The 23,157-nt window shown below is 36.1% G+C and overlaps 1 protein-coding gene across 2 annotated transcripts; it reads right to left on the bottom strand.

The window, feature by feature from the left end:
• Positions 1–360: 360 nt before the first annotated feature.
• slc13a3 (solute carrier family 13 member 3) lies at positions 361–22,029 on the bottom strand. 2 transcript variants are annotated; one of them, XM_067413621.1, is made up of 13 exons: positions 21,819–22,029; positions 17,592–17,857; positions 16,392–16,555; positions 15,517–15,580; positions 14,241–14,420; positions 9,671–9,796; positions 9,313–9,405; positions 9,102–9,206; positions 6,220–6,317; positions 3,529–3,641; positions 3,123–3,284; positions 2,375–2,512; positions 361–2,282 (listed from the first exon to the last, which is right to left on the bottom strand). In XM_067413621.1, exons 1-13 carry the CDS (start codon positions 21,924–21,926, stop codon positions 2,106–2,108), a joined length of 1,794 nt encoding a protein of 597 aa, XP_067269722.1. In that variant the 5' UTR covers positions 21,927–22,029; the 3' UTR covers positions 361–2,105. The 2 variants fall into 2 exon arrangements, with proteins under 2 accessions (XP_067269722.1, XP_067269721.1); XM_067413620.1 differs by having other exon boundaries at positions 15,517–15,592.
• Positions 22,030–23,157: the final 1,128 nt, after the last annotated feature.

Here is a 23,157-nt window from a genome sequence, read left to right on the forward strand (position 1 = left end):
TTGCTCAGATTCACATGAGACCCAAACACGGATCACACTGCACAGCCTCTAACATCACATGACATGCAGAAAAAGCAAAACTGCTCTTTATATGAACCTTAAAAGGAAGATATACAAAAACAACATTTTAAAAGGGAAGTCTGTCAGTGCTGTGCTTTGGTTTTAAATGGTGTTCATGTAACATGTAAACAGAATTCTAAAAACAGCCGTTTGGTTGGATTTGGTCCTCATTTACATTTTCCCACAATCCAACACTCTATTTTTTTATTTATTGGCAATTGTCATATTTTTTTTTTTATGGATTGGAGTGTTTGTCAATTTTTTGTGTTTGTGTAAACAACTTTACATAATTGTGTTGGATCCAAGCTTTAATTAGGATTTATGGATAAAGAACATACACAAATTTCATTTTACATAATTATTAATTACTGTATACATTTCATAAATACAATAAAAATTTACATTAATACAATTGGCAATAATATAACAAACTTACAATCTAAAAAAATATGCAGATGATTATTTATTAAAGTTTTTTTTTATAGAACATGTTGATTTTCAAACAAGTTTAGTTTAAAACTACATATAAATATGATATATTTTAAAACATTGTTTAATTTCCTGCCCCAAATTGGTGATATTGGTGGTATCAAGGCACAAAAGTGCAGTGCTGAACAGGAAGTGAGGTCATGATAGTGTTAATCCATCCACAGTGGGAATCCCTCAGTTAAGCAATTTTTCCATTCATTTTAGTCTTATTATATCTGTAGTATATACAGAATCTGGACTAAATGTGTATGCATGGATGCCCTTACAAAAAAAAAACTTATAACTTAAAACTTAAAATAAGAAAACATACTTTGAAGACATATTTATTTTGTCTTTTTATGTACTACTCAGAAATATTCTTACAATTACACTAAAAGGGATAGTTCACCCAAAACCAAAAATGACCCAATAATTTACTCACCCTCAAGTCATCCTAGGTGAATATGAAATTCTTCTTTCAGACCAATATTCACTGCCAAGCATTATAATGGCAGTGAATGGCAGCCCAAAAAAGACACCATGGCCGCACCAGTTACGCTTGTTTCATAAGTTAAATATAGAAGGTGATCCGCCGGAAGCTAGATATTTTACTTTATAACATGTTAAATATGGATATTTTTCTTACAAAAACCCATCGATTTGCTTCAAAAGGCCTTTGTTAACCCCCTCCATAGCAGTGTGGATTACTTTTATAAAGGATGAAAACACTTTTTTGGGCTTCAAATTTTTGGATGCCATTTACTGCCATTATAATGCTTGGAAGAGCCAGGACATATAACTCTGGCTGTGTTTGTCTAAAAGAAGAATGTCATATACACTTGTGTAAATGAGTAAATTATGGGGTAATTTTCATTTTTGGGTGAACCAACCCATTAAGTATACTTATACTGACAGAAAAGTCTTTGGCCTATACTCATATTCAGTCTTTTGCATTCTACTTGTAGTTGTTTACTCTTTTGATTGAGTAGTACTATAAAGAACTATATAAAAAACTTGCATTTGTTTCTTTATACATTTATAAGTGTGTCTGAGTTTGTGAATGTTTGTATAGTCCATAGGTATTGTACATAGGAATTTACTTAAAAACTACTTAAAGAACAGTCAAGTACAAAAAAAGTCATACCTAAGTACTGTAGTACACTTAAAGTGCAAAAATAATATATAAGTAAACTATAAGTGTGATGTTAAGTTCACTTAAAGCAAACTTACAAGTATACTTGCAGTATAAAAAACTTGTAGGCCTAGTTTACTGAGAATATACTTCAAAGTGTACTTTCATAAACTAAAATGTGCTACACATATTTAACTAGTAAACTATATAGTTCACTTGTTGTACAAACAAAAAACATAGTGAATTAGTTGTGTACTCTAGTTTACTACTGGGCCAATTTAGTCCCAAGTATTGAAATACTTCGATTGAAGTCACAGTATTGATGTGCACTTACATGTATACTATAGTACATTGCTATTAGTATACTTTCTACATAAAGTATACTTAAAATAAACTTTTTTTTTTTTTGTAAGGGTGTCCATATATTAATCTCTGTAGTTGTTCTCTAGCCTGTCATATTCATGGCTGATAAAGTATGTGTAGCCATAGTTGCTGAGGAAGCATTTAAAGGTCTTGCCCAATCAGGATACACATGTAGATTGAACATATGAAGACCCCATGTGTTCATGGCAAGAGAAACGCACAGAATTCCCAGGATGTTCATCACAAACCCTGTCTTCACCTGTAAACATCACACACACACACACATCTTATTTTGCAACCGTAAACGACATCTGCGTGCTCTGATTTCATGATTTGAATGTGTTTTCTTACCATATCCTTGACCATTAGGTGTCCGGAAGCAAATGCAATTGAGTTAGGAGGTGTGGACACCGGAAGCATGAAAGCGTAAGAGCAACCAGTTGTTGCTGGAATCATGAAGTACAGTGGGTTGACTTTCACACGGATGGCCTGTAAATAAAGTATTTGGTGGATGTAATCGCACAATGTAATACTATACAGTACAGTACCTAATGTAACACAATTTGGTAACATATATGTTTGGGTCAGTAAGAAAAAAATATTATTATTATTTTTTTTATGAATTCATACTATAAAGTACCAATACCCTTATGTCATGATTCGGCACATATATCATGGTAATTAACTCCCGATACAATATTATTGCGATACTCCAAGGCAAAAAAAAAATATCCTATTGGTTAAAATGCTAAATGTGGGATTACATTGGGGTGTAAATTAATAGCTTTGGACTTGGTGCTGGTCACCCAATGCACAGGACAATGCTGACACCAGAATAAAAATATTCATGATTCTGAAGCAAAAATATGAAACTGTTCTGAACGTTGATAATAATAATTTAAATATATATATTGAGCACCAAATCAGTACAAGAATGATTCCTAAAGATCACGTGACACTGAAGACTGGAGTAATGGCTGTTGACTTGAAAATGATGTGTTTTGCTATAACAGGAATAAATTACATTCTAAAGTATATTAATATAGAAAAAAACATTTCATATTTTATAATAATACATAAAAATATAGTTTGTCTGTACCAGTTCAGCAATGACAGGGAGAAAGATGATGATGGTGGCTGTATTACTGGCAAATTCAGTGAAGCAGGCGATGAAGGCTGTAATGAGCATGACTGCGACAGCTGGAGGGACCTGGGCGAGAGGCTGCAAGTGGTTTCCTATCCATACTGCTAACCCTGACTCCTATTGCCAAAAACAAGTTAAGGTTAGGGTTAACACTGACCTACCAGTGTACACTCATAGGACGCAATGTTTTGTTCAGATATTTCCACTTGTTCTAATTTCAAATATTGCCTTCCAGTGAATTATCAAAATATTGACTGCATTAGGACCTTTTATTAATTAATATTACACTTTGAACTTGTATCTTATGTCAGGTTCCAGTTTGTAATTCATTCCAAAGAGCAGAAAGCAGATAATGAGGTACCTCACAGCCTTTGGCCATTGCAAATCCACCACCCAGCAGCAAGATAATATTCCATGGCACACACTCTTGAGCTTTTCTCCATGACAACAGGGGCACATATGGAGTATTTGAAGCTGGAGACAGAGAAAGACATTAAAATGACCTGATGTCGACTGACCATCGCTGCCACTAAAGTGCAAATCATACATGAAAGAAAAAGATGATAGTATGATAATATACTGTAGTATGTCAAGGAGATTTGTTTATTGAAAGATCTATGTCAAGCGACTATTATTCTTAAATATATATGGCGTATTGAAACACATTGATTTTAAGACGGTTACATTCTACAACTTGCTTAACATTCAAAACCTCTACAGGAACTGCTGTGTGCATCCTTGATGTCTGAATTTGATTACATCTTTTGAACTGCAGAAGGAAAGCAAATTGAGAGAAGCATCTGACGGAAGATTTGATACTAAAAATGGTAATGTGGACTCCAGAATGTCTGATGCTGCCACATTTCACAGCCTTTAATGTAAAATACAGCCTATGAGTAACTGAGTGTTTTATACAAGTATTGGACAGCATATTTAGCCCTTATAGAATACCACTATCACAAAATGTCCATGAGGTGTGAAAAAAAGAAGAAAAAATGTGTTGACAATAAAATGCATTGGGAAAAAAAGAGTTTTATCTATCAATATTCACTTTATTATTAATAATAATAATAATTTGTTACATTTATATAGTGCTTTTCTAAGCTCTCAAAGCGCTTTACATGGAAGGGGGGAATCTCCTCATACACCACCAATGTACAGCATCCACCAGGAGGATGTGACGGCAGCCATATTGCGCCAGAACACTCACCACACACACCAGCTGATTGGTGGAGAGGAGACTAGGCAATCTATGTATATTGGGATGATTAGGAGGCTATGATGGACAGAGGCCAATAGGCAAATTTGGCCATGATGTCGGCTTTAGACCCCTACTCTTTTTCCGAAGGACGTCCTGGGATTTTTAGACCACATAAGCCCCTTTCACACTGCACGTTGGACCCGCAATATTCCCGGAACATTGCCGGGTCGCCTTCTGTGTGAAAGCAACCACGTCCCGGCATTGATTACCGAATTCGACCCGGGTCGGGGACCTAGTAATATTGTGGTATTCGACCCGGGACGAGCGCTGTGTGAACAAAAGCTGAAACTAATGCCGCAACGTGTACGTAGTATTTTCAATAATACAACCCTGCAGTGCCAGAAGAGCTAGTCGGTGTTTTAAACGCAGAGAGTGTTCGTATACAAAAGAAACTAAAATTAAACAAGGAGAAATGTGTGCAAACCGGACACAAGTTGAGACAATGGAGCTCCTTACTATCCGCGCTGAAGCTGAGATCGCTCGCCATTATACGTCACATCAGGATGTCACGTGTCAACTCAATCTGGGACCGTTAAGCGTTGTGTGTGAAAGCGCACATATTACGGTATTCCGCTGGCAGTGAGAATGGACCAAATCTAGCGGCCCGGGAACAAATGCCGGGTCGCATTATCTGTGTATTTGCCGGAATCGCAGTGTGAAAGGGGCTATAGTAAAGACCTCGGTTTAATGTCTCATCTGAAAAACAGTGCTTGTTACAGTATAGTGTCCCCATCACTATAATAATGGGGTGTTAGACCACAGGGTGAGCACATCCTACTGGCCTCACCAGCCCCGCTTAACTTCAGCGGGAAACCAGTCTTGGGCTACTACAGGGTGATATGGCTGCTATTATTACTATGCTGAGTCAACCTCGAAAGTTCAGCCAAAAAATCTTATTAGGCAAACAAAAGGGAACATGTTGAACGTACTGAGCTAAAAATATAGTTACAAAACCTTTCTCAGAATTCTCATCAAATTCACTTTTCAGCATCTCAGCAAAGCTTGTGACAATAATAGTGCTACAATAGGTGTTTTTTTTCTCTCTCTCTTTTTTTTCTGTTACTCAACTGGCCAAACAATGGTAAGGTCATGGGTTCAGTTCCACAATAATAATGTAACTTGCTCTGGATAACAGCCTCTGCCAAATCTATAATGAACACTTTACACTGCTGTTCCACCTCCAGAAATACAAAAATATATATTTATTTTAGCACACCATTTTTCACCGATACTCAAATGTATTGTTTTACAGATACAGTAGTATAATCCAACTAGAAATTTTAACCAGCCACTAAAAATATTTAACTAGAGATGGATTATCAAAAATGAGGAAACGATTTGATTTTCCAAATTTAGACTACTGTAAAAGAAACAGGTGATGAGTGGGGAGATTTGTTTGAGATTAATATAATCTCTCTGCACACAGTTCTCTGCTGAATCTCTCTAGACACACTAATCCGAATCATTAACATTCCTCGTCTTATTCGACATTAACCACATGTGGTCTAGAAACCTTTTTGACTGGCAGAATAAACTTTGCTAGGAAAGTTACTGAGGTGACTGAATGTAGCTGCAATGTTTGTGCACTGACAAAAATCCCCAACAGAAAATATTGTCCCAATTTACAAAATTCAAACCTATAAGCCTATTAACTCTTGGGGGCTTGTTTTATGATAAATATGAATAATATTGATTGATTGTTGAGTTTCTTCAGTTTCAAGTTTATACATTTACATACATAGTCCATTCTCTCAACTAAGAAAACACAAAATCAATAAACCACCCACTGACCTCTAGAATCGAACCACCAGCGGAGAGATGGACACTGGGATGGAAAGAAAAAGAGGATGGAGATGATGATGACTCCAGTAACAGCGTCAGATACATAGCTGAAGGGAAATAAACACACAGACATTCAGGGAGAAGCAGTTATATCATTCAGTCTTTCTTATTTCAAGCTCGATGTTAGGGAAAAGTTTAAATTATTCAGCGATTTTCAGATAAATGAGCTGTTCTGTTTTGAATTGTTCTACTGAGAATATATCGAGGCTAAATGGTGAATACTGAGTTCACCTTTAATACTTCTTGACATTGGCTGCATCCATAATGGGGATAATCATGGATTATTAAAAAGGCATTGCAGAAAACATGAAGTTTTCCTTTTACAAATGTATAAATCAACCTTCAAATGTCTTATAGTTGTAAGTACTTTAAATAGATTTAAATACTTTACAGGTGGAAATAAGTTGTTGTGTGAATGAAAATGTCAAAACAATTTTACAGACAAGAAAATAATGTCGGCAGCAATCTTGATTTCACATCTCAGCACATTAATGTAATTCAGTGAACTAATTTAATTGTCATAACCCAGCTAACCAATTCATCATCTCATGTTCAGAAACGCGTGCTTTCCATCATGTTCCTCTCATCTAAAGGTGTCGAACCACCGATGCACAAATTATTGTGTTCTCTCGGGTTCTATTTCTCTTGTTGTGGGTTTATCTAAGGCACTCAGGTATGACTCAGATGAACCGACATCCTGCAGATCGAGAAAGGTTAACTCAGTGGAGGGAGCAGATCAAATGGTCCATATTTTTGAACCTCTATGTCTAAGTGCATTAGTGTGATGGACCACAAAAAAAAGGAAAAGGAAAGGAGGAAGTCTTTATTGCTGGATTCTCTTATTTACATATGTATTGACTTTTTCCCCCTTTTTCCTCTAAACTTAAAATGCTTAACATTAACATAGAATATATTTTAAAAACCTTTAATTTCAATTATTGATTATAAACAGCACTATTTTTATATTTTATGAATTTTAATTTTTCTCAATACATAAATTAGACAGTAACTTCTAATTGCATAACTATTCATCATGATTAATAGTCAAAATCATAATGGAACATGTTTGTTTTTTAGCACACATTAATGCATTTGACCTTTAAATAATGGATGAATAAATATTGTGAAATGTATTGGATAAATTATGACAACTAAACATTGTGTCAGTTTAGATGATGGACGGTAGACACATTATAATGGTAATTAGTTAGGCAATTTATGTTGTTTAAAAAAGTACATTTTATGAAGCTGTTTGTATTTATAGAGTTAAAAATGCACTGAAAAATTATTCAGGTCCTCCACTGAATTCTGTCCACTTTATTTAAACTAATTTTGTTTCAACTTAATTTAATTGTTTTTAATCAAACGAATATATTTAAAACAGAAGTTTACTTAATTAATTTCTGTTAAAACTACATTAAATATTTGTGCTGACATTACTAACTGGGCAGTAGATATCTAGTTCCCAGCATGCTTTGCAAGGGACTGCTTTAGGAGAGTAAATTTAGGGATTCAACTGTTATTTGATGTTTTTTTCAGTAAAGGGAAAGATGTTGTTAGTTTATGTTAGTTTTAATGTTCAGTTATGTTGGAGATTGAGGAGATTCTGTAATTTTACCATTTTGAAGAAGAGTGGTGGCTGTGTTTGGGCTGTGGGCACTTATACACAAATTCATTAGATGGAATTACTGCTCTCCAGTTTATCCAATGAGTTATAATTGCATTTTGTTTCTAAAAATATGCTTATTGTTATTCGAAAGTTTTAAAGGTAAATTGATAAATGTGTTCACCTTACAGAAAAAAACTTTTATAAATTTAACATAACATTTTTAAGTAAACTGCACATATAAATATTATGTAACAGTGACAAATTCAAATTGTTAGTATTTACACAAAAAAAATTGTCAGCTTTACTTAAATTTTTGTTCATATAACTAAATTATTATTTGTAAAAAAAAAAAAAAAAAAGCTCAATATAGTTGTGTGCAACCACTTGACACATCTTTTATGAATTTAAAAAAGTCCTTTTTTTAGGGTGGAAGGGGAAAATAGTCCCTCAGGAATTGTATGTGTTTTTGATAGAATTATAAAAAGGTCAACCTATTCAAAACCTATGAATAGACACCCTGAAACTTGAAAATCGTTATTCTAAAAGGCAGCTGTTATTTGCGATAGATGCTTTTTACAGTTTCTACACTATGTAAAACAATAGCAGAATTTAGATGTGAATAGATGTTATTTATACTTATAAATAGTGGCAGATACTATTTGCACCTCAGTGTTGTACATTAAACAGTATGAAATAAAAACAATGAAAAAAATGTTCATTAAATTACATTAAAACATTTAAATAATTAATACACATATAAATTACATTAAATAATTAATACAAATGTATTTATTAAATAATTAAATGGATGCTTGTGAAGCTGTTCTGAAACAATCAGCATTGTAAAAACTGCTATATAAATAAAAGTGACTTGTCTTGACTTAACTTGACATTTTGAATATGAGTTCGGCAACTCTATTGCTAATGTTGATAATGCAGCATCTTCCGTAATTTTGTCTTTCCCAAGAGTTAGTGTAACTAGCCTCTGCCAAAAAGGACACTCCAACAATAGACACTTCTGGAAGCCCATTCGTAAAATAATGACTAAAGGCTCACATTTGGTTGATTTCTTTTACCTGAAAGTTTCAGAATAGGTCAGTTTTGATATTGCATTCATCTAACATACATCTCCATGTTAAAATGTGACACCCATAATGCGTTTTTACGTATTAGTCATAGTACATTTTTGAGTACCTGCCTGCCACTGAGATGTGCGTCTTACCCTTTGGGGAAGAAAACCGACCATCCTGTTACAAACTTCGGATCTCGTGTGAACAGAAGGATGGCAAAAATAATGAAGAAGAAAGCGATAGATCCTTCTGCAAACCTAGGAGAGGAGCAGATATTGAGATATTTTAATTCAATTCATGTCGGAAAGCATAACAGAGGGAAGTACAAGTGTTTATGATGAGTTGAAATGCTCCACAACTTACTTTATTGGGCCCAGTTTCTTGTAGTCTTCATCAATTACAGCTATTGCTTTTGCTTCTGCGGCTGCCCGTTCATCATGTTTGCTAATGCAAAGTCTGTGTAAAACAAAACGAAAAAACAGGCAGTAGTACATGTATGGGTTTTCAAACTCAGGTATATAAATTATTTCACACATTTATTTATTTTCATGTTACAAATTGGGTCTTTTTATATACAAATATAAAGCTTCCTCAAAATTTTAGGATGGGGTCCCTCGTCCCTCACTTGCATGATCATATTTGTGGGTCTGTGGCATATAAAAGATTGAAAAGCCCTGATATAGTATGCATGTGTTGTTTTCTGCAGACTGCGTATATTTACCGAGTATTTATCCCTCCATAGAGGAAAGCAATCCATATCCAGCCCAGAATGAGGAAGAGGATCATGAGCGGGAAGGCGAAGACAAACCATGAGCCGAAGTTTATGAGGTCACATTCAGGGAAGTAGCTACAGACACAAACATACAAGACGCTGCAATTAGTTTGACTGCTTAGTCTTCGTTTTTTATTCCGGCTATGAAAATAGTTTTAACCATTTTCCATAGACCCCCGATAGTACACCATTGGGGCCCTCTGGGGGTCCCAGGATACCACAGAAGAATCGCCAATATCCAAGCAAAATGCAGAGGTTTCATTCCTGATTTAATCACTTTCGTTTACGAATGACTCAATTAAGTAAAAGATTCAACGACTCACTCATGAAGGTGGTCATGCCACCTAAGCCCCTTTCACACTGCACGTCGGACCCGCAATATTCCTGGAACTTTGCTGGGTCGCCTTCTTTGTGAAAGAAACAATGTCTCGAAATTGATTACCGAATTGAACCCGGGTCGGGGACCTAGTAACATTGTGGGATTCGACCCGGGACGAGCACTGTGTGAACAAATGCCAAAACTAATGCCGCAACGTGTGCGTAGTTATCGTGCGACTCCTAGAGCTTGTTTTTTCAATAATACAACCCTGGAGTGCTAGAGGAGCTAGTCTGTGTTTTAAACGCAGAGAGTGTTGTATACAAAAGAAACTAAAATTAAACAAGCAGAAACATGCGCAAACTGGACACAAGTCGAGACCACGGAGCTCCTAACCATCCGCGCTGAAGCTGAGATTGCTCGCCGTTATACGTCACATCAGGATGTCACGTGTCAACTCGATCCGGGACCATAATGGGTTGTGTGTGAAAGCGCACATATTACGGTATTTCTCTGGCAGTGTGAATGGACCAAATCTAGCGGCCCGGGAACAAATGCCGGGTCGCATTATCCGTGTATTTGCCGGAATCGCAGTGTGAAAGGGGCTCTACTGGCATATCAGCTGAAAAAAGCCCATCACTAATGCATAGCACGTAGCGTTTATAACTATAGGCCTTTGTACACTTTATATAAATCTTTTTTGCTACACTTTTTGTCCTTATCACAACTTTAAGATCAGACTGTCTAGACGACATGAAAAAAAGGAGTTTTAATTATCTTGATAGGCCTATTCACTGTCATTTTTAAACTACACAGGAATAATTGAGTGTCAGCTGTTTTTGTATCTATTAAGGGATCTTTTCTTACAGAGCCAGAAATATTATTTTTAATTCTTAAATCATCATTCTAATACATTTTTCATTTAAAGGCTGAAGCAGAAGTAAAAAATTTAATGGTGATCATATCAGCTGCAAAGCGATATTTTGTGTGACCTCAGCTCTTCTTTTGTCTCTCCTTTTTGTCTAGTCATTATGAGACAACGTTCTTAGCTGATTAAACATCAGTGATGAAGTGGTAAATGATTGGAGGCTGTCGCCAAATGAGTTACTACATCACATTCGCAAAACCTAATCTAATCACATCTAAAGTATGCAAGATACAAATATACACTGCATTAATCTGTCAGTAAGTTTCCATTTGAGATATATACAGCTGCCCTTAAGGCATTTTCACAGAGAACTGATCTCTTAAAATACTTAAGGTTGAACCACAACACTGCATTGTTGCTATTTGTACAAAACAGCATATACCTAGAATATATCTCTTACTTTATGACATTTATGAATTATATGCAGGCCAAACTTAAGGACAATCAGTTCAATCTGAGGTCGTCATGCTTATCCAGCTATTAAGTTAAAGCAAGAAATGTTAAATGTGTATTTCGTATATCTGATTTTAGACCCACAATTTTGGCCTACAATGCATCATTTGCATGCAAGTCATGAACGAACTAGCTCAACATCTACAATAAATTACACCCACCAAACTAGCTCTCTAGTCTTTTCCCACAGCAGGTGCTACACTTTTAGATTCATATATGCAATCTTTATTTCCGTATGGCAGCACATTTAGACTCTTTAGCTATGTTTTAAGTAGATACCATATTTTCCCCACTAAACCTATTTGAATTAGCGGAATGATTTTGAAAAAAGTTATGACAATGATAAAGAATTGGAAGATTCTGTATTTCTTAGGTTACTTAGGTAAATCTGTGACATTGATCATGTGAATGTCTTTGTAGAAAAGGTCAAACCAAAGCACAAGCTGTTCTTTGAACATTCTCAAATCATGACAGGTCAGAACTTTTATAGTGTCAGCATTTTGTATAAAAATATAGGCACCTTTACTTAAGTTGAGGTCTCTGAATTATTAAATCCATCTAGGTTCCTTCCTGAACATTGCACATTTGATCCTTGAATTTAATTAAATTTCATAATCCAATGAAAAGACCACAAATATGCCCATTAACATGTTTTCAATTAGATCAACAGAGACTAACAGCATCACATCTCATGCAGTGTCTTTGCTTGCTACTAAAGGTCTTTGGTTGATTGTTTGTATTATTCGATATTTTTACTTGTTATACATTTTTTCATTATTTTTTCCCTTTGTTGCACTTTGAGATTCTTTGGAATGAAAAGTGCGTTATAAATAAAATCTATTATTATTATTATTATTATTATTAATTCAAATCATTTGTCTTGCCTGGGAATACTGAAGCTGGGATTTCAGCCATCTGAAACTCTATGGTGATCCTGAGAGGAAACCAAACTATGTTCCATTCTGGCTTATTATTGGTGACCTAATTTCTTGACTAAACAGCTTTTTCAAAGGTATGTGGCACCCAAGATTCTTGTTAGTACATTAGTTGAAACATAAATAACATAAATAGCATATTCACTGCCAGATGACTGTTTTGAAAGTGTAAGACTGTGTGTCCCGAAGTGATCATTGTATATGAAGGTAGACAACAAGAAATAAAACTGTAAAAGTGAGCCAAGAAAGTGAGCTGACACATACAGTCCATAGTGGCACTGAGAAATTTATTTGTTATCATATTAGTCTTTAATTAAAGATAATGATCTCATTTGGATTGTATACTGATTTAAAAGGGTGATGAATGGAAAAATCAACTTTCCCTTGACTTTTTGATATATAAAAGCTTGTGGTAATATAAGAATATCCTGTAAGTTTCAGAGCTGAAAATGTCCTTTTTCTTCAAAGAAAAGCTTAGACATCAGGCCCAGAAAACGATTGTGGGCTTCATCCTTACATCCTCGTGTTGTGAAACACTGTGTCTACAGAATAATAAGCACGTGTAATTCAGTAGCACCGCCCACAGACTCATGGAGCTGATCGGCTCACTAGCCAGGAGCAATAACAATGTGGAAGAAGATAGCAAGATATTGTGGAAGAACACAGTCGCTGCATAAGCTTCCCTTGGATCATAATATTAGGAAGTGTGATACTACATTTCTTTTTAATGAAGTTCCAGCTCACGAGGGGAAGACCGTTTGTGTGTTTGCTTCATTTCACCGCGGAATCGTATGTAAACAAGTCTCAAGTGCTGGATTTGCAGACACAATGTTGTGCCTTCTTCTATATTGGATCCGACAGGAATGGAGCAACAAACTTATGTGAGTAAAACGTCTTTTTTATATGTAGGCCTAATAGTAGTCCCAGGGCTGGGTGTTTTCTAGTCGTCTTTCTTGATTTGGGCGTGCACGTGTGTTTGTGTGTGTGTGTTCGCGCTTATATTGACTGATTATGCGGGTCATCTAATACAGAAATAATATTCCAATCAATCGAGGGTGGATGAGAAATAAATCATTTTGTTTGTTTGATAAAGACGTTTACGAGCCCTGTGCTTTAATAATCTCTCCCTCGCATTAACTGACAGAGACATAGCGGAGCTGAAGCTCATTAAATATGCAAATCTTCTCTAATCCTATTCGTGGGCGTTTACTTCCAAGTCTCAAGTGCAGCACGCCCACCAAAACCCAGCGTTCAGGAGATAGCCTCAAAACCAGTGTAGAAAACAGCCTATCACTTATTAGTTATGATGTTTTTGAATGTAAAAACCACACAAACGTCATTAGTTGACCTCAGACCAACAGTATAAAAAAAGAAAAAAAGCCAGTTAATGACACTTTAATACTGTTTTCTAAAGCCTGACCTGAATAAAGATTCTCATCTTTGACATTGTTTGACTAGTTAATGGAGATGACTGCAGATAATAACTGGAGAGAAAGAACAGCACTATAGTGTCATCCAGCATTGATATTGACCAAAATCATATTATAGACAATACGCTGTCAAAAGACTAATGTTCTCCCAATTAAATATTTCAGAGCTGAACATATTCATTAGCTCCATCAGCACCTATAGTAGTTTTTCTTGTTAATAGTTTACTGTTGTTTCACTGTGCCTCTGTGTCTAGCCTGTAATCTTTAAAGCAATTTGGAACTTTGTATTGCAGCATTTTATTCATGAGCACTTTTTTTTCACTGTTATGTTGGATTCCTTTTATACAAGTCACCTTGGATAAAAGCATCAGCTAAATGAATATAGATGAATAAAATATTAAATGCAAAACGATTACTGTGGTAATTTACCATGGCAACCATGGAAAGAATGGTGTACCTCTTGAGCTGACCCACCAGGATCAGGTTGGGGGCTGTGCCAGTGAGGGTTGCAGTTCCTCCGATGCTTGCGGCATAAGGTATGCAAATCAGAAATCCTTTCCACACTTTCATCTGGTATTCCGCCTCTCTTCTGACCACTTCCATATTTGTTTGCTCTGATCTGTCTGTCCAGTCAGGTCTGTAAGGTTACAGAGGGGAGAGAACCTCACAGGAATTAATTATTTTAATATTTGACTTTAATATTTAAAAGTATGAAAGGATGATCTAATACGTTTTCATATTTACATGAGAACATTTATTAAAAACCTACAATTTAACAATTGACTCCAGATTATAATGACACTAATTTTGTTGCTGCAATAACTGAACGTCACATTATACTGACGATGTTTAACTTTTGACAGTAAATTAAAGGGTTAGTAACCCAAAAAGTTCACCCAAAAATACAAATTCTGTCATCAATTACTTACCCTCGCGTCATTCAACACCCGTAAGACCTCCGTTCATCTTCGGAACACAAATGAAGATATTTTTGTTAAAATCCGATGGCTCAGAAAGGCTTTCATTGACACCAATGTCATTGCCTCTCTCAAGACCCAAAAAAGGCACTGAAGACGTCGTTACAAAGCTCATCTCACTACAGTGGTTCTACAATGATTTTATGAAGCGGCAAGAACAGTTTTTGTGTGCAAAAAAACGAAATAACGACTTATATAGTGATGGGCCGATTTCAAAATAGAGCTTTGAACGGTTAATGACATTGGTGTCAATGGAGGCCTTTCTGAGCCATCGTATTTCAACACAAATATCTTCATTTATGTACTTCATCTTACGGGTGTCGAATGACATGAGGGTGAGTAATTAATGACAGACTTTAAATTTTTGGGTGAACTAACCCTTTATGTGAAAATGATAACTGCGTCTTGCTTTCGTATGCTTGGCGTCGCATTGCATTGGGTGTATCATAGGGCCCTAAAGGCCGTTATATACTCCACAAGAACAGAGAAAAAAGTTCTCGCTCCCAGGGCTGTGAGAACAAAATGACGTCAAATGTTGAATGTTGAGGAAGCAATTTCATTGGCTGCAGGATCAGCAGAGGCCAATCAGCTAGTGCCATGCAGTAATGATGCAATTGCAGGTTGCAATAAAAGGACCAATCAGCCTGTGCCCTCTAGATTTCAATGACAGAATTAGATCACATTTTCAAGTTCTTGTGTTTGATATTTATATTTGCTTACTCAAAAAAAAAAAACAAATCAATTCTTCTCACTCACCTGTCTTCAGTGGTCAGTATCTGTTTTTCAAAAGGAAGCACATGCATCTTCACTCGAGAATCACCTGCAATGGAATCTTTAATTTTTAATTTAGAAATACATCTCTATTATAAATTACGGTGATTTGCTGCCACATAATTATTATAGTTTTTTTTACTCAATTATGTCCATGGCCCCAAAAAGTTTGTGAAATTTTGATGATGGCTATGCTATCAGTTATGAACTGTAGGCTACATCAATAAATGACAAGTTTGGAAGTGTGACAAGGGCACATAGGCTATATAAAATCTCTAATGTGGATAAATATATTTTGTACACATCACTATATAACACATGTCCTTATTATGAGAAAATACAGCTCTGGACATTTTTTTACAGACCACTTAACATGGATTTCTCAATGTTAAGTGATCTCTTAATTTTTTCCAGAGCTGTATATATCGTTTTAACGAGAAAAATATAAGATCTCATTATTATGACATAAATGAGTGAAACAAATGATATGTATGTGGCAGCAATGTGTGATTGTAATAAATAACCTGCATTTTAAATGAATTTAAGTTTTTTGTTTTTGTTTTAAGCTTTTTTCTGAATGTTTAAAAATATAAGAAGGCTTATTAGTATCTTTATACATTCAAGGAATCTTGACTGCAACAAAAAAGCTTTGTTTGTTCAGTTCAAATTTTGTAGGGCCTATATCATTTTTTCATGTGTGCAGGTTGATTCCACACACAAATAATCAAACAAATATTCTCAGACCAAATAAATCATTAATAGTATGCTGATGTCATGATTACATGCAATAAAAATGTTAAAAAGGAGGACTTTCATTCCTTATTAGCTTGCAACACACAGAATATAATTTCTCTACCAACCCTCTGGGTCCCTCTTGTCCTTGCAGTTCTCTTTTAGAGTCTCCAGATTTCCAAATAGGCTTTCCAGTATGGCATTAGCAATGGGCAGCATCATAGCTGTTGTGGCTGTATTGCTCAACCACATTGACAGGAAAGAGGAAGTGATCATCATGCCTAAAATCAGCCTGGAAAGAAAATAAAAATACAAGTAGAATCTCAGCTACCAGCTAATAAACGAAATTACGCAACCATTCCTACAATAACTAGTGCAATAAAATGTGACCATATACACAGTACACACATGTCCATAAAAGCATATAAAGCAGAGCACAAGGAATACTAAATCTTTGTCAAAGGGTGAAGTTTAAAAGTACGTTTATTGCCTATATAAAACTGACACTAGAAACTGACCCTTTTCTGTCTGCACATATTGTCCAATAAATAAAGATTAAAAAAAATCTACAAACAATACAGTATAAAATTATTAAGCTGTTATGTATAAAAAGAATATCATGCAGTGAAATACTACCATTTATCTACAGAAATACTTTCAGAATTAAAATATATGTAAAACAAAGCACTGCAGTTAATTTGTAAAACAAATACTTACTAGTAATAATACTTTAAAAGTAATATTAAAAATAAGTTACCTTTTTTCTTTCAGTTTTTGTGTAGGAGAAAACCTAAGATAAATATGTGGGAAGGCTATGTTCAAAAAATATATATGTAAATTTTCACGTTTTGTAGCGCCTCTCTTTCTCAAAAGCATCATAAGCCTAAGCAGATTGTAGAATCATTGGCACCAATGGTCTCTACGATCAAATTAGCTCACAATGCTTTGGAGAAACGCAGTTAAGCTCCTTTTTCTATGAAGCCCCTCCTTTTGAAAAGCGTACTGTGCACTGATTGGTCAGCTGGACCAGTGCGATTAGTCAACTACTTCAAATTTCAACGCAATACTAACGCAACTCCACCAGGCTTCGTTCCTTTTTTCGTATACCTTGAGCAGCGATTATTTATATGATTGATTAAATTAATTATTTAAATCAAGCCGTTTCAGCGAGTTCAGAATCAGTGTTTACTGCAATAAAGAATAACTCCCTTTGGAGTGGACTTTGTGCTTTGTAACTTTGTAGACAACTGTCTTGCTGAAACAGCAATATTACACACTAAAGAAAGGTAAAAATGTAAAAAAAAGCATATTAGGTCCTCTTTTCTCACCAGGCAGGTTTCACTCCTACAATCTTCAGCACCTTGAGGGCTATACGGCGATGGAGACCCCACTCCTCTATAGCAGATGCCATCACTAAACCACTTAGGAAGAGGAAGTTGGTCTCCAGGAAGTACTGCGGACAGACCTTTTTAGAAGGCAGGATTCCCATGGTGGGAAAGAGACAGACGGGAAGCATGGCAGTCACCGCCAGTGGGAGCGCTTCGGAACACCAGAAAACCGCCATCAGGAGCACCACATACAAACATTTGCCCTCCTGACAAAGAAACAGATGGATGTGTAGATGCAGGGATGAGTTGTTAAGGATTAGTTAAAGGGTTAGTTCACCCAAAAATGAAAATTCTGTCAATAATTACTTACCCTAATGTCGTTTGACACCCGTAAGACCTCCGTCTATCTTCGGAACACAAATGAAGATATTTGTGTTGAAATCCGATGGCTCAGAAAGGCCTCCGTTGACACCAATGTCATTTCCTCTCTCAAGACCCATAAAGGCACTAAAGACGTCGTTACAAAGCCCATCTCACTACAGTGGTTCTACAATCATTTTATGAACCGACGAGAATAGTTTTTGTGCGCAAAAAATATAGTGATAGGCCGATTTCAAAACAAAATTTCGAACCGTTATGAATCAGTGTATCGATTTATGATTTGGATTGCCAGTGTCACGTGATTTCAGCAGCTTGGGAGTTTGACATGCTATCCGACAGCTATTCATTGACATGCTATTCATAATCTTTCGACAATTTGTTTTGAAATAGGCCCATCAATAAATCGTTATATTTTTTTGCGCACAAAAAACATTCTCTTCGCTTTATAAAATGATTCTAGAACCACTGTAGTTAGATGGGCTTTGTAATGACGAAATTACGTGACTTTTTTGGTCTTGAGAGAGGAAATGACATTGTCAATGGAGGCCTTTCTGAGCTATCATATTTCAACAAAAATATCTTTTTTTTAATTCCAAAGATGAGCGGAGGTCTTACGGGTGTCGAACAACATGAGGCTGAGTAATTAATGACAGAATTTTCATTTTTGGGTGAACTAACCCTTTAATAAATGGAAATTAATTTTCTTAAGCCGGCAAGCTGGTGTAAATGTTAATCATCAAAAATTTCACTAAACACATTCCCAGAGCAGAAATCAGCATTTTCATTTTTGCATAAACCTGCCTGAGAGTTAAAGTCCTTAGGCACTGTATTAAAGTCCCTCTGTAGTCAAAAATTACATATTTAAAAGTTTTTTTGTCCTGTGAATTGTTTTATCCATGCCTTAAGCTAGCTTGAATGCAACTCTACACCATTGATTCATTTAGCATATGTGGAACCATGAATACCGGTATGCAAAGTAGCCTCCCTCCACTCACTCAAACAGACTCTTACACTTACAGACTTAAGTCGATGTATCAGAATGGTAATGCGTTTTATATATCGCTCTCTACAGCGTCGGACACATAACAGTAATTAATACTGTGTTGCTAGTGTTACACAAACCATGTTCCAGTTCGCCATCTCAGAATCAGACAGCATCCTTCTAAAATGTTGAGCTGTATAATAGAGTGGTGCAGGTATGACGCAGGTATTTAGCCTGACAAGCCAGACCCACATCAAGATGTTTGGTCTGGAAACTTACCATTGACCGGGCTCAATCCGAGGGGCGGGATAAAGGGTTGACTTTCAAACTCCCTCTGCACGCGATAGGATACGGTACACAACCAACCAGAGCAACGAAGGTGAAGCAGAGCTTGTTGATAGATTAAACATTTGCCGTATCCGGTCGGCAAAACTCCGAACACATCTTCGGTTTTTAAGAATGACTTCAGTGCCGTTCTTTGTTCTTTTCTCAGAGAAAAGCTTAACTCAAAGTTTTCCAGAGTCGCAGTCAAAGCTGATTCGAAAGACCGCCGTTAGCCAGTTTCTGTGTTTACTAGAAGCATGCAAACGCAACTCGGCCATCGTCATTATGGCCCCGCCCACTGACTTTATACACGATGTGATTGGCCCGGCAAGAGTTAGGGGAATACATTGACTTATTTAAGGGTTAAAATGGTCCAAATATAGCTTTACAGGTCCATTTACAACCCCAAAAATTGTCCCTAGGATGTAATGGTCTGTTTTTGCCTTATTTGGAAGGGTCATGAATATTAATGTGGAGTTCGGCTCTGATTGGCTGATTCACTGCGCTCATTTCAATGACAGAAACCCATCTACCATATACTATCAATCATGGAGAGATTATGCATCCAACCTTATGTTTGATCCTGTTTGTGACGAAGATGAATTTGAAGAACAACCTTGTTTTGAGATTGGAAATGGATGCTTTTGAGTGGTAAGTTTAGTCTTTATTTTCAGTAAGACCTAAAAAACTTAACGTCAGTCCTATAACTTCAGTCTACATGTGAACTAGCATATAACATTAACTTTACACGCTAACTCATATCGTCAGCAGTCACAACTTTGTTTTTAGCATTTACATAAACAGTGAACTGGGAAAGGTTAGCGCACAAATATGTTGTTTGTACATTACCGTAGCCTACAGGTTTTTTTTTTCTTCAAACAAAATGACGATGCCTTGTCAAATTACTACCATTTCGAAATGACGTTAGCTAGAAGGATAAATTGAGCGACCTGTAAACAACAACTTTAAACTAACATAGTTAGCTCCTGAGTTGTGTGTTGTTGATGAAAATAGCCTAGGCTAAATTATAATTCTATCCGACAAAAAGGATTGCCATATATGTATCTACGATTGTATTTTGTAGATTTGTATGACAACACTGGCAGGAAATAATATTAACTTTGACGTTTGTCATTCTGATGTATACTACTACTAGTTTCCTATTGTTACTGTACTAGCATCTTGCGTTGGATCGTAAATGTTGTTTCACTAAGAAACTTCCAGTTTAATCAGAAATTGTTTAGACAGTCAATAAGTGGATAAAATCAGTACATACTGCTCGCGGGGATATAGTTTGAATTGCCGCTTCTCCAGTATCAAACGCTGAGTAAACCTGCTATTGTCCAGGTTAAAAAAAATATCCATGGTGAAATGGGCCGAGCAAACAAACAACTTTTAATTAAATTGTTGCAGTATCCGGTTATAGATAAAAATGCCTGTTGACAGTTTTGTTTAGTGAGAAGGGTAAGAAAAGTCCCCACGTCCCCTGCACAGCCTGGAACATAACATCTATTTCCATGATCTGCCATTTTCGCTATCCTCGCGTGACGCATACGCTGCTGTATACAAATGTTGGGGGCGTACATATTAATGATCCCAACGACTGCGTCACAGTTGCCGTTCGCCTGAAAATCGCCTGTTTTTCTGTGGTGTTTTTCACAAACAAGATTTACATATGAAGGAGGAAATACTGGTGTTTGAGACTCACTGTATGTGATGTCCATGTACTGAACTCTTGTTATTCAACTATGCCATGGTTAATCCAATTTTTCATTCTAGGGCACCTTTAAACAAAATCCCATAAAAAAAAAACATTGATGCAAATGCTAACTTGCTACCACATTCCCTATCTCCCATATAGTCCATAATGTACCATTAACCATGAAGAAAATAGTAAATGTGACCAATTTTAACCGCAGATTGGCCATCTATTTGGGGGTGGGACACTGCATATTTTAGATTGCATTTGATTGGACAGAAAATCTGGTAAGAATCCGAAGTGAAGCGTGATGTCATCAAAATCATTGACCATATTGGCAGAAGTGAGAAACTGTACATTTGAATGCTTATAGCTTCTAAATGCAAATTTTGTAATTGTTTTGGAGCACACTAGCCTATGATAACAGTAAGGCTAACATATTCATATGTCAAAAAAGCCTATTTTTAAATGAGGACTATGGTACTGCTCTGGGCACTGGGCACTGTGGTACCCCTAAAGGTACCATTTTTACAAAAAAAAAAAAAAATTCTTCTGAGAGTGAAAGTCATATTCCAGCTTGGAATGACACAAGCGGGAATTTGAATTTTTGGGTGAACTAGCCCTTTAAGAAACAGTTGAAACAGTTAAAAAAACAGTTAAAGAGGAATTATTTCCTCTTATTCAACTGAGGAAAAAATAAATTCTGGAATAGGCTAATCTGTATATATTTACATTATTTTAATCAGCTGTGTAATATAATCCTGCTGCATAACACATAATTAACAATCATCTGTGTTCAAAAGGCCATAGCAGAAGGTGGCTGATTTTATCAACCCTTTACCTTTGGTGGCACGACGAAGAGCAGCGGGAGCAGCAGTAGTGGGGCGAGTATCAGGATGAGCTGTTTGCGCGCGCACCAGAGCTTCCTGGAAAACTTTGCAGGGTCCATTGCGGTATAAAACCTTCCTTTCCTTGTCTTTGCACCGGGACAAGCTGAGACTCTGGCGCTTGGTCTCCAACTTTATTACTTTTGCTTTATTATTTTTTAGCACAGCGGGAGAAGATTAACTATTGGCTTACTCGTTAACTCCCTTAAAGACCCCTAGACTTTAGCCTTCAACGTGAGTCGGTCTACAGCGCCAAGAAAGATGAAGAGCAAAGTGTTCTGCTTCACACAGACTACAAAGAGAGAGTAAGCATTATATGTGTATAGGCTACTCCGTAAAAAAGAAGTGTTTGTAAAGTTTTGTTATTGGAAGTGCGTAAGTATGACAGGTCAACGGTTAGTAGGCTATCTGGCGTGCTGATGATGACCTACATGTTTCTTATATGTTTGCTGTGGTGCTGGGTCGTTGTCAGTATTAATATAAATAATAATGGTAGGTTTACCCTTGCATAGTTTTAAATCCGAACCTAAATTATTACTTTTAGTTAGCATATCGTAGGATATTCGTTTTGATAATAGCCAAAAAAATCACTATTTGGCCTCTTTTCTTTCTGGCTTGGACAATATCATACGCTGTGCCATGATTTTAAAATATTCCAACCTTTCAGATGTGCCATGTTTAACTGAAGTAAATATTACAGAAAAAAATAATGTAAGTTCTACTTGAATAAGTTGGTTCAGGCAGGAATTCATAAATCAAAGTATATTCTATATCCGTAGCCTACTGCATTTCAAGCTTGTAGAAATTAAAGCGTAAATATCAATGTTATAAAATTAAGTAGCCTAAAGTAAAACTACTCAACTTTTCTGATGGGGCTTGAAAAATAAGTTTTTTTTTTTGCTGTGTTCCAGCTGCACATTATTTTTATCATTGCTTTTTTTTGTTAGGTTTAGCAACTTGCCATTTTGTGACATGTAGAGTTCATTTTCTAGACACTGACATTCATACTCAAAAACGACCCATTGAATGTCATCGTCACCGTGTATTGTGTACCAAATGAGGTCTCTGTGTTCAGGTGTTGTGCAACTTCTGTTCTATGGTCTAAGAATATCTAGTGTAGGCCTACTTATTTACTTTAATATTTCTAAGTGAAGCCTAGACTTTAAAAGCATGCCGTGTTACGCCTGTAGCCTGGGGGGGTCTTTTTTGGACCTTTTTCATTCCCATTTCCATTTTGTATTTAACTATTAGGCACTATTGTTTTTGTGTGTGTGTGTGTGTGTGCTGGATTAT

Source organism: Pseudorasbora parva, chromosome 13 (genome assembly GCF_024679245.1).
Source record: "Pseudorasbora parva isolate DD20220531a chromosome 13, ASM2467924v1, whole genome shotgun sequence".
Classification (NCBI taxonomy): domain Eukaryota; kingdom Metazoa; phylum Chordata; class Actinopteri; order Cypriniformes; family Gobionidae; genus Pseudorasbora; species Pseudorasbora parva.